General features: G+C 38.1%; 1 protein-coding gene across 1 annotated transcript in view; it reads left to right on the forward strand.

Moving 5' to 3' along the window:
- LOC131680858 (nephrin-like) overlaps positions 1–13,419 on the forward strand; it is a 386,752-nt gene that overhangs the window by 268,096 nt on the left and 105,237 nt on the right. The window contains exon 9 of the mRNA XM_058961572.1: positions 11,732–11,865. Within this exon, the coding sequence (XP_058817555.1) occupies positions 11,732–11,865 (134 nt within the window). The remainder of the gene's footprint in view (positions 1–11,731; positions 11,866–13,419) is intronic.

Consider the following 13,419-nt stretch of genomic DNA (forward strand, 5'->3'; position numbering starts at 1 on the left):
AACATAAAACAAATATTATCTAACCTATCTGCACGAACAAAACCGTTCACAAACGCGAAAATGAACCAAATTTACAGGAAAAAGCGAACGATACCACACAGCGGTGAGCATAATTGCATATGTCAACAAATACACTCTACGGAGTGTATACCCAAAAAATGGTATATTTCCACCCAGTGCTAAATTGTTACCCTGACGGGTTAGAAGCATAATTACGATCTTTACAAAATATTAGACCAACAACTTGTGCGACAGACTGGCCAAGATATCATGAATATGGACATTCAGAGGTCTAGTTGGGATTCTGATCTTCTGATCAAACAACATGCTCGTTGTCTTGGCTACCTTTGCAGCACACGCATTGTTCACTATCAGTGATCCAAATATGGAAGAGATGTGCATAATGTTTATGGTCAGCGAACGTACATGATCCAGACTTCTACCAAAAGTCTCTTTTATGGACGTATATTCTATGCAGAACGTGTAATTTGAATCTTTGAGAAGCGTACGCGAATAAGAATTAATATCTTGTGCACATGCCTGAAGCACACTGTCATAAATTTGCAATTGACACTCGACAAGTCAACAAAATTTCCATTGACCAATTGGTTCATAGTCTCGTTACAGACTTACAGATCTCACAGAAAAGAAATTCGATTTCGGGCAAATACGCAAACAACGATACTGTATTCGTTCCAAGTTGATAATATGAGTCTTCGCGGCAGAATGGAAACAGTAGCTCTCATTCACAATTAATGAGGGTATAGCTACCAGGATCAAATTAATGCGCGAATAAAATTATTACCTTATTGGTATTTAGTCTATCGATACCTGATTTATTCTCTTCAAATGCATTTAGAGTCGAACCGCCCTTCTGGTACTTAAATTCGAAACTTCAGCGATCATTCTATCCACTAAAAACTGAAAATGAACTGGACAAATTTAAAACCAGCTCAATTTCCTTCAATTCATTTAAAACCAGCTCAATTTCCTTCAATCGCGAATTTACAGCCAGAGTGCAAAAATATTGAAAGATAACTTACGCCATAATTCGCCATTTGTATTGGTGTTCATGAGTTGGCATGATATTTATCAATGCCATTCAGGTAAAAATGGTAAAGAAGAGGCCCAAGAAAGAGTCTTGTGAAAAATCCATGTAGACGATTCAAGAAGTTGCCGTATTGCTATGCGAAAAGGTAGTGTGCGTATCTGACAACAAATTATTCGAATAAAATAACGAATAAGATAACAATTACTACAGAATCGTAAGCTCTTTTATTGGCCAAGACTACAGGAAATATTTGCTCTTTAGAGCGTTGAAAGCTGTGCAAGACAATCGTTCGTATCCTTCGCTTTGCGAAAGGCAAATTGAATTTTGATAACACACCGTTTTCCTTCACCAAATTGTCTAGGCTTAATAGAATTCAATCGACCGATACGAATTGTGGTCGAAAGCTGATTATCCCGGTTTATTAATAACAAGCAAACTTAGTTGTCTCCAGCCCCGTGGACCAATACTCTTCTGCAGAAACCAGTTGTATAAATTCAATTATCGACTCTACTGGATCATTCTTCAAAAAATTAAGTTTGAGCTCTCTGACCCAAGACTATAATTTTTGCATGACACTAGTGCACCTGGGATTTCATCGTTGGATGTGAGTGAATTTTGTAGTTCCCCGGCGATACGTCAAGCACAATTTTCTGCGTAGAAACGGAGTGCAAAGTATAGAGCATATCGCCTCGTTTATTCTCAAAAAAATCAATCATCGGTTTGGTGGCATGACGATTTCTGCCAAAGGTTTTGTTCCAATTTTGAATGAAAATGATTCACTCGCACCTATTCCTCGAGTTTGGAATCTGTACCAACCTCAGATACCTTATCCAGGTCCACAACTGAAAAGAACTTCAATTTTTTTAGACAAAATATTTACATGCCCGACCAGCTATCGTCTGCCGTGCTTTATAGGCCTTGCGATTTCCTTTACCAGGCCTCATATTCGTGCAGAGCAACAGGGAATACCACTGATATATACGGAGAAAGTTTTCTGTGTGTCCGTAGGCTACGCCAATTCAGCTGAATACGCAAATCGTGGAAGACGCTCTTTACAGCCACAAATTGATTTTTATCTCACGGTTATCTTCGTTATCATATGTCACTAGTCTTCCAAGATATATGAACTTGTCGACAACCTAATACCGCGTCCATTTCTATCTCGGAAACAACACCGTTCTGGCGACCTGGTTCTCTATCAAGTGTCACTTTATTTTACCAAAATTTATAGTCAGTCGATCAATATTGGCAGCCTCCCTTTTAAAAGGTGCAAAAGCCTCTTCCACTGCTCTACGATCGACTTCAATGGTGTCGAAGTCACCCGGAAGCCACGAAGCATGCGAGATCTTTTAATGATAGTTTCTTTGCGCAGCAGATCTTGGCATCGCACTTTCAACCACTCTTAAACAACAAATAAGGCTCGCTTATCGGAGATGGGCGTAGCGAAGTTGGTAAATCGATTGCCTTGTACGAAGCCCACCTGGGTTCGAGTCCCGACCCCACACATAGAGTTAGAAATTTTTCATAAGAAATTTTTCTAACCCGAAGAGACCTCTAACCTCTATAATCGAAATAAAAAAGGCTCGCTTGAATACACCTAACGTCACAAACTAGTCAGATGTCTATTCTGTAGCTTGTGTTTGAACCAACTTATTCTGTTTGTCAGGAAGTCATGTTCAAGCATTATCTGACACATCTCTGTTATTATTCAATCAATTTTCATAAAACGTACTTTGTTGAACGTGGAAAATCCTTAGGAGCAAAATAAAAAAGATTTGTTACCGGTAAAATTCAGAAACATTAGATTTTGTGACATTTAGTCTCCATTCCATATTTTTATCATTAAATTGCACATACCAACTCCATTTAACACTAAATTATTATATGATTTACCTCTAGTGTAAAATACGCTTAGGGATCACATACGAAAAATTTCATTTCGGCAAGTTGAACTATTAGGACAGTTAATGAAAAAATGTGTTTTGTAGAGCCAATGTCAAAAAATTGATGTTTCTGAATATTACCGACAACGAATCTATTTTCGCTTTGTTCCTAACAATTTTCCACATTCTACTAGGTACGTTTTATGAAAATTGATTGAATAATAAAGATATATCGTGTTTTTTGAAAAGGGCCAAAAAAAAGTAAACGAAAGAGAAAACTTTTCTCTTTTATAAAATTCCAACGTCCACTCTTGGCGAGTTACGGTTTGTCCAGAATATTCTCTCAAAGTAAAATTTGACAGTATGCTTATTGGCCGTTTACAAAAAAACACGCGAGATATGCACGAGAAATTGATAAACTTTAATATGAATGACAAAAGGCCCTTCAACCCCAACATCTCGTATTCGGACAAAGGTCGAAAAAGTTCTGTTCAATTTCCGAGATTTTTTCACAATAGTCAAACTGCAAAATATGAATGATTTGCAGCACGGAGTAAAAAAATATTAAAAATAGCGGATTTTGGGGACAAATGACCCAGTACCCAATTTTCCCGTATTTTTAGAGAAACAGAAATATCTCCATTCAAATACAAATATTATTTCCTTAAAAAAGTGGTATGAATTGAAATTTTCCGAGTGATCCTTCAAAAGTTATAGTATTTAATATATTTTTCTTCCATATTTTCCCATAGTACCAATTTCAAAAACTAAGCGAAGTGGACGGGGGTCTAAAATTGTCCAAATGATGTGAAATTTGCGATCTGAGCTTACTTTGACATTTGTCACAATATGAAAGTGGGGGACTTTGAGAATTCAAAAATGAGTGATTTTTTGCAATGCCCTATTGTTTATGTGAGCCGTGCTCCGGAGCAGCTTCCATATACTGGAACAAACCTATCGCGCGTGATTTTTGAAAACAACGTAACTGCAAATGGGAACCTCTCTTTGTTTACTGTCTCTTTCAATTTTCCTATGGCATTATTACACAGCCTACCAATAATTTCACAATAATTTATTTTGAAGAACTCATCAATTCACGCAGAAGTTCTTCAACCAATTTTGATTTCTAATCTAAAGTTACCTGAATTAAGACCATTCGAAACAGTGGAATTTTTGTCAAACTTCTCTTTTTTAAAACTGCTTGGTTTTAACACAGATAACAGATATTTAGGCTAGAACACTTTTTTTCAAAAAACCTGTGTAAACTTTCAAATTGATAAACGATGGAAATCCGTGTTTCACTATTGCCATCTACGCAACTGTTTGCTACACGTGTTTGACAACTGTACTCCAACTGCATTGCATCGATCACCTACAAACGTTTTTCAAACGTGTTTCAGACATCTGATTTATTCGTAGTTTCAGTAGCGGGTATTTACACACGTTTCGAATCGAGCCTAAACATCTGTTATCTGTGGTTTTAATAATGGCTTTTGATGATTATACTAGTAAAAAATTGCATTGAAAATTTGTGCTATACTTTTTCTATGCAAATTCTTACAATATATAATTTCTTCGAAATGATATTTCAAATACCGGTATCGTCACTAATTTTTCTCCTTCCAGAAGTATACAACTTTGTTGTCCAGGAATGGAAAGTGGAATTCATAATATCTGAAAAAATCTGGTAAAATTGATTTAGTATCGCAAAATATCTGGCTTGACCAGATATTTGTTCTGTTTTGAACAATATGGAAGATTCCAGGTAAATCTGGAATACCGGCAACGCTGTCTAAGTGATCCGATCAAATAAAGGTAGTTTATAAATAGAAGTACCAAGTGTCCGTTTCAATCATTTATCGCTCGCATTTCAAACGAGCAACATCATGAATAAGTAGTCCGGAAGGTACAATACGCGGTAGGCGCTATGAATTTTCAGAAGTGGTGACATTAACCGACACACAGTTAACCCGAGCAAATACTCATGGGTTCAAACTCCACACAGCCCTTTGAAAAGACCTTAAACAAGGTCCGTGCCAAAATTCCTAACCATTAAGACACCATAAAATGGTCTCAATAACCCATAAATACACCAACATATGGTATTTTATATGGGATCTACCGGACCATGGTAATGGTGTTTTCATGGGTTGAACCCATTTCAAACACCCATGTCAAGCCCCATGAGCATGGGGGTATTATGGGCTTTCCGTTTGTTCAGGAAACCATTGAACGGTGTACGTGTTTTCGGGTATCAAACTGAACGGACGTTATAGTCATAATGTTACTCGTTTGGCATGAGAGCAACTAATAATTCAAACGGACACGTTATAAACTTCTCGTATCTGATTGAGTCACTGAGGTTCTAGTGTGTGCGAATGCGAAATGAATTTTACACACTCTTTCGTGAATTCAAAGCTTCGAATCGCACAGTAGCGTGCAGAGTGCACGATCAAGTTGTATCGGCCGGTGTTACCACATTTTATTCTATATCTGGAATGAAAAAATCTGTTCCATTCCGACTATTTTTTTTTTAGAAAATCTGCATGAATAAAAATGGTAAACGCATTCGTTTTGCTAGCTAAAAATGTTTTGGTCAAACTCGCTTGTGTGTCTGTTATTAATAGTTAAAAATTAAAAACAATGATATAAGCACCGACGAACCGACGTGCCACATGGAACAAAAAATGCATCAGATATTGTCCTAATTGTTTAAATTAAAATACGATGTTACACTAGCAGTATCTGTATAATGGTGTGCGTGGAATTCTTTGTCGATACCACAACAGTACGCAAAAGCCAAGGTGTATCGACGTTGTACCAGGTATGCTAGAACAAACAAACTTTCTTTTAGCATGTTGAAGATCGTTTTTCCAGCTTTTTATTATCCTATGTTTGTACTAAACAAAACTATCCGTAACAGGCAAAAAACTAACAGAAAACATGCATTTTTAATAAGTTCTGAATACTATTTTGATGCATATTATCACTACATACGCAGCTGAGGGAATTACACACCTTCTGTAATATAAATATACTCATCGAGAAGCCTGCCCAGATTCAAACATGGCGGAGCGATCTGTCGTTGTTTAGACAGTAGTGAACGCTTCATTTCAAAACAATCGTTATTTTGTATGGGACACTTTTCGAATGCCTCTGTCATGTCGGTTCGTCGGTGATATTTCACCGACCGATTTTTTCCCATTTCAATAAATGATAGCTTTGTTTATATTACATCTGAATTGTTAATGCTCTTGCGTCAATACTCTCTGTTTGAGCCATTTTCTTTGTTTTAAAGTTTCAACCAAAAGTTTATTCGCCTGGTTGATCCTGACTTTTTGCACCGTACGCAATGTTATTGCAGGGATAGCAAAATGATGTTTGGCAGTTGTGCTATATTTATGGGAAAACATTGCCATTATTTTTGACAAATAAAATAATTATCGTTAAAAGAGTAAAAATGATTAACTTGAATAGGAATTGTTCAGCAAAATAGAACAAATATCTACAACATATTTGCCGTATACGTGGTTGATTAACTTTAACAAAAATAAGACAGTAACCTAACCATAATCTTAAATATTTCAGAAAATGGCTTCATCAAGCTTTACTGAACACCTATGACATGGAAAAACGATGCCTTTCATCAATATAGTGGATTCAAGATACAAAATATTGTAGGCATAAAATATATTAACTAGAATCCATTTATATAAATAAAAATAGCAACACTGTTCGGAAGATTTTGGTAGGGTGAAAATGTGCGAAAAGAAGAATGTTGAAGGAAAAATAAGAAGCCGTTTATCATGTCTTGTCTTAGGAGTAGGGTTGCTTTTTGCATTGAGTTCAATGCTGCAATGGCGTTGGGATAAACTAATTTATTTTTATGCTTGTGTGTGCGTTGAGTTGATACGGGCGAAAACCACACATCAATATGACTGGCAACTCTGTGCAGAATCTTGAGACAGTAACACCAGCACCTCCTCGAGGTACAGGTGGTGCTTTCTATAGTAATATAAAGATACATATCCATTACATTGAGCTACTTACCTTCATACGATAGAGACGCTGAAAGATTCTCGCTTCTCATTTGTATGGGGGAAGGTAGGAGGTATAAGTCTTTTTAATATGTAGTCTTCTATACGGCGATTTCGGCAGTTCCTATGTACGTAGAGTAATGACACACACGTTTCATATTTCGGATATAGGTGATGCGTTTTTATCACCAAGGCATCTGACAACTTACTTCTGCAGGTATTGCTAAAGCAAGGGCGGACGGAACTGGATTTGCGCTTACAGAGAGGCGGGTGTTAGTTGGCGATTTTGGTGGACGAGGAGATTGAGTTATGATAGTAGATACAGAACACAAGATTAGGATTGTCGCTGGCATCAGTGGTAGGAACATCATTGTTTTGATTCCGGGATATACCTGTCAAATGGGCCAAATAAAAAAAAGCAAAAAAATAATCCTCTATCGTCGTTTCATAGCGACTAACAATTTTTGTTTCTTTTAGCCAGCAAAACAATGGCCATTCTTGGCTAATGTGTTTTCACTAATTAAAATGCGCAAATTGTCTAAACTTGTACTGAATTTTGATAAATTTTCATTTCCTTGTGCGGTATATACAAACTCTTTCATTTCATAACAATAACAGTCCAAAATTTACACCGAGAAAATTCGTTATATTGAATATATTGATTTCACACATAATTTTTTGCAATTTGTAGTAGCAGATACAAATTACCTGTCGCGCATAGATATCATGGGAAAATTAATAAAATTATAATAATATGCCACATAGAAATTTGTTACATAACAGATATCACATCATTTTTCTGCTTGCCTCTCTTTTATTCTGTTGCAAATTTTATGCATTGGACGTTTTCGGTCTTGAATGCATAAAAATCACAGCAGAATAAACGAGACTGAAACGAAAAATAGGCAAACTCAATTTGCAGTTCAACTAAACGGTTTGTGGTTAAAAGCAGGCCATATTTTTCTGCGTGTATATATACCGGAAGCAAAACAAACATGTTCCGAGGCGAAAACAATGGGAACACTAGAGTGACAGGAAAAAAATGACCCCTATCGGCCCATGCTTGAGTCGATTCCTAGTTCCACCAGGAGTACTTGCTCCAAATTTGAAGCAAATCGGACAAGTCTAGCTACCGGACCAACGTGCCTGAAGTTTGTATGGGATTTTTCGACAATTTACATGGAGAAAACCCACTAACTCGCATTTTCGCCGCCAGGTGGCACTATATGCATCATATTATCATTGTAAGTGAAAATAAGAAAGATAATTTAATTGCCTACAAATTTGTTGAAGACTGCTAGTCAATCCGGCTTTGGTAAAAGAAGTTATTAAACTTTTAACGAAGTGATGTCTGAGTCAGTTTTGTATGGGGCCTAGCAGTGCATGATTGTGGATCAGTACTTGATTCGCACGAACAAAACATTTTTGTGAAATAATGGTTAGGCTTAGGTCAATAGTATGTTCGGAAGATTTATAGTAAGTAATACGAGTCATGTTTTGGTTAGAAAATTTTAGTTCCACATTTTACCGCATAGAGGGCGCCAACGCTAACTTTTTAACGGAAAGAGATAGAGATTAGGTGTCTTCTACAAAGTTGTAGAGCAAGCATTTCTAAATAATTCTTCCAAACATATCGATATTCTATCTCACTCCTATGAAAAGTTAGTGTTGGCGCCCTCTATGCGGTTACAGGTGGAACTAAAATTTTCTAACCAAAACATAACTCGTATTATGTACTACAATTCTTGTGAATATACTATTCAGCTACATGTAACCATTATCTCACAAAAATGTATAGTTGGTGGTAATCGAGTACCGATCCACAACTATGCGCTGCTAGGCCCCATGCAAAACTGACTCAGACATCACTTCGTTAAAAGTTTAATAACTTCTTTTACCAAAGCCGGATTGACTAACAGTCTTCGACAAAGTTGTAGACAATTAAATTATTTTTCTTATTTTCACTTACAGTGATAATACGATGCATATAGTGCCACCTATCGGCGAAAATGCGAGTTAGTGGGTTTTCTCCATGTAAATTGTCGAAAAATCCCATACAAACTTCAGGCACGTTGGTCCGGTAGCTAGACTTGTCCGATTTGCTTCAAATTTAGAGCAAGTACTCCTGGTGGGACTAGGAATCGACTCAGGGGTGGGCCGATTGAGTTTTCAAAAATTCGTTATTTTTCTGGGCACTCTAGGGAACACCAGCGACAATCCTAATCTAGTGTTCTATATCTACTGTTATGATATAGCAGTTTGCTTTGATTTTTTTTCAAAAAGTTTCGAACCTAAAGCTTCAAACTTTCGGGTGCCTCAACTCAACTACCTATGGTATCCGAATGTGCTTGAAGTAGCCCTGATATCAATTGAACTAGAAACCTATAGATCTTGTCACAAGCTTCTCCACTACCGATAACTCATTTCAAAGTTACAGTGTCAATGTTATTGATTCGCAGAACGGCTCTTGCTACACTAAGTTGTTAATGAAAATAACTTCAAGCTTTATGATTTTTTGTATTCTCTAGAAGCTTCTTCTGAAAGCCACAGAAAACCTTTCTACATCACAACGACAATAACATCTGGCTCCCTTTCTTTACAGCTTACAATCCAGTTAAAACTATCGAATGCCACACTTCGCTGCCCTCTCCCAGTGATACTCAATGGCAACAAAAAAACAGGGTGTTTGCGAACAGCTTTCGTGTCTCAGTCAGAAGGCGGTGCCTTTGGCCTACCAATTCCAAAACAATCATGAAAATGTCGTCGCGAACACGGACACGTTCTAGTAGCGTTGAAAATGGCAATCAATAACTCCCTAATGATGATAGTCATCTTAACCATCAATTCATTTTTTCGAGATTATCAACGAAAGAGGAAACATCATGAGTTAACCGAAGCAACCCTGAAAAATGTCGGCTAGCCACCAAGCCCATCATCGTATCAGCTTCGAGTCAGCTTTAATTAATACTACCGTACAAGTTCCCCAACCCCCGCAATCACCGCTTGATGCCCGGAGGAACTCGATAACTTTTCTCCACGTTTCGTAACGTCGCAGAATAATAGTAACAATTTTGAGACGTCGTCCATAAACCACGTCAACGCGTTGAGTCGTTAACGATGACATAATCGTGCTTTTGAAGCTAATTGCCATCATTCTTGGATTGAGCCAAAATTTATGGATTCGCCCTAAAAAGTCCTCAAAGCCACGGATTAGATTTCAATCAAGCACTTTCGTTTGACTTTGTCTCTTACGGCATCATAAACGAGACGATAGCAAAGTCAACCGGCAGCGAAGGGATGATTTGATCCTTACCGCAGTTGTTGTTGGCCCGTTGCCGTTAGTTGCGATTCCGATCAAGCGGTTATGTCACTCAACAACTTTTTCCGTCCCCACCTCACCTCCTTAGGGGGCTTCCAATTTCCCGGAAAAAAACCGCAAGCTGTAATGTAAATGTGGGTGTACTTGTCTATCTGCATTTACAATACAAGTATTGACATAAAAATTCGAGGAACTGCTTTCGACTTGAATTGGTGCGTGTGGTACTAAAAACTGGATTTTAACCGCACTGCACACTTGGTATTCCTCTATTAAATTCTCCTCACTGGTTAGTTCGACTGGCCTGTCTATGAAAGTACCATCTCTATTACGTGAAATATATGCGTTTTGGCAGCTCGCAGTTTTCAGTATAGCAGTTTGATCACTCGCACTTTGAAGATGTGGAGTCCAGGTTAGTGGGAAGTGCGCAATATGTTAAATTTTTATATTTCACGCTGGGGCCACAGACAACAGACATCCATCTCGAACATATAAGTTGTTTTAAAAATTCACGGTCTATTGAAAGGTAATTGCCCTAGTAACAAATGAGGTTTTATAGTAGCTTTATAGCCGTTGATAAAACTTAGATGGCACTTGTAGTGTGCTTTTAAACTTGCATGGGATATCACCATCAGGTGCACCTCTGAGTTTGACTGAATTGACAGCTTACTATTACAGTCGTGACTCGCTGGTTGGACATTTTTTAACTGGACCGCTTTTTAGTTGGACCTCCGCTAGTTGGACCATTGTCCAACTAAAAAGCATCTGAATGTCAAAATCTTATGTCAAATTTACTTTGACAATCAATCTGACAATTTTTAGAGATGTGAATAGATGCAATTACACTACTAACGTCTCCTTTGAAAAGTTTTTGACATCTGTCAGTCCGTCCACAAACGAATCAGCGGTGTGGCCCAACCAGCGAATCATGACTGTATATAGTTTACAAAAATTATCAAACCATTGATTGCAATCTGTAATGAGTAAGGCGATGTTTTCAGGATAAGTTTGATGTAAAGATGTTAAAATGTTGAGTTGCTATAGGTATTTTCTCGACGTTGTCGAATTCGAATCTTTCATTACAGCACAACTTTGTAGAGTGTAAGAACCTACTTCAGTTCTGCGACCAAATGATGACTGCGAACAATCATATATCACGACCAACAATTTCTAATTGTATCTGCAAAAATATACTCATCATTCTCTCATGCATAAGTTAATTCCACTTCCGATGATGCTGTTCTCAAAGTTAAGAGCCATGGATATCTTTGATGTAAATATAGTTCCTCTTCGTGGGAAAAAAATCTAGACATATCCTAACAGCCTCTTCGTTACCATGACCGCTGAACAAATTCCAAATGAATAAATTGTACATGACATTTCACCCCACACTGCACGCATATTTTTTATTCCCTTTCTGTTTTTTTCGTTCATCCCCTTACAGACGTTCCGGTGGTGACTCTGGAGTACGGCACCAACTACAACTACACTTCGTCGATCCGGGAGGGCGCCGACGTCTACTTCGAGTGCAACATCAAGTCCAACCCGTGGGTGTACAAAGTAATTTGGCGGCATCAAGTGAGTACGATGTGTTCCCCATTGCATGGCCTATCCTCTTCATCCCCCCGTCCTAAGTGTGTGTGTGTCTGTACTTCAGTGTGTTCGAGAATGTTGGTCATTAGTGTGTGCAGTTTTTATTATATAAACACTTCACAACCACTTTCACTTTTCCCGCCCGTACCGAGCGAGGTTAGTTAAAGGTCCCATGTATCACAAAAAGAAAATTAATCCTTGGGGGCTTTTTCGTACAGGAAGCGGAAGCTGTGCGTTGTACGTAATACTAAACTGCTCCTACACAACAACTGGCCATTTCAGTTTTTGTGTCGTCGCTATGCTGGAGGAGTTTACCCGCGTTTGAGAGCTGGCAGCTGGGGGCAGTTCTGTATCAGATGTCGTTACACTTTATTATGTACAAGTAGTAGATATACTACGGCCTGCTGTTGGTGTTGTGGATTCGCCTCCGGACTGACCGAGGAGTTCTGTGTGTTTTATCACTTTTCCCTTCCATCACTACTATAGTACCACTTAGACTGGAGGATGGCTTAGGGCAATGGCCTGGCCCTCAGTTGAAGGAGCGGGCTGGGCAATACTAATTATATTCGTTTATTATACGCATTTGAGGGATATCATTAATTTCGAATGTGTCATTTTCTATGATGAACATTTTAGTAAGCTATCATTACCGAAAGCGAGATCCATTTTTCTCCTTTTACGTCCAACATATGATGTTTGGCATTAAATCAGATGGCATACAGCCCGGCATTTTGGTGTTTCCATTCTATCAACAGTCAAATGTGACCAGAGATAATTTGTATTTCATCCAATGATCCCAATTAATCAATTTATGGCAGCTAGCTATTAATTTGCCTTTCGACTTTGTTTCATCAGTACCCGCTCGGACGTGCCTGGCAGAATTCCCCCCAGATAGTTAGCAGTGAAATAAAATTTCTGGCAAAATTATCTTGACCCCCCCCCCCGAAATTTTCTAACTTCTTGAGAAAATTTTAAATTATTTTTATTTTAAATTCGTATTAAATTCAAAATCATTTTAAACCGGTTTTGACCACCAAAACAGATTTGAATTGAATGAGGGTATTACATATTACGTATTGTACAATGAACATTTCAAAATCGAAATTTTGGACCCCGTCCGAAATTTTTTTCTGGATCCGCTCCTGATTTTCAACGACGTTCATGTTGTGAGTATGTAGGTGACACACCCTATTCCTTCTTACCTGGACCTACAATATGAAAAAGTAGACATTATCAATTATTATTTCGCTGCGTACCTATGAAGAACCGACCCCGATGTGCCTGTTCTATAACATGAACGAATCACTACGGAAAACTCTGTATAAAGCCACTAAGGAAACAAGATCGACTTCAAGCATCACATGATGCTTCTCTGGAGCGAACGAATGCGAGAACCATAAAACCAGCGTGTAATATTGCCGACTACTGTGCTGCGCCTACTACCTCCAAACTAACAGCCAGCACCGCCAAACAATACGCGCAGTCAAGCTAACGCATCGAGCCGTTCAGAACAAACAACATTTTTCGAACAGCATTGTT

Source organism: Topomyia yanbarensis, chromosome 2, assembly GCF_030247195.1.
Source record: "Topomyia yanbarensis strain Yona2022 chromosome 2, ASM3024719v1, whole genome shotgun sequence".
Lineage (NCBI taxonomy): Eukaryota > Metazoa > Arthropoda > Insecta > Diptera > Culicidae > Topomyia > Topomyia yanbarensis.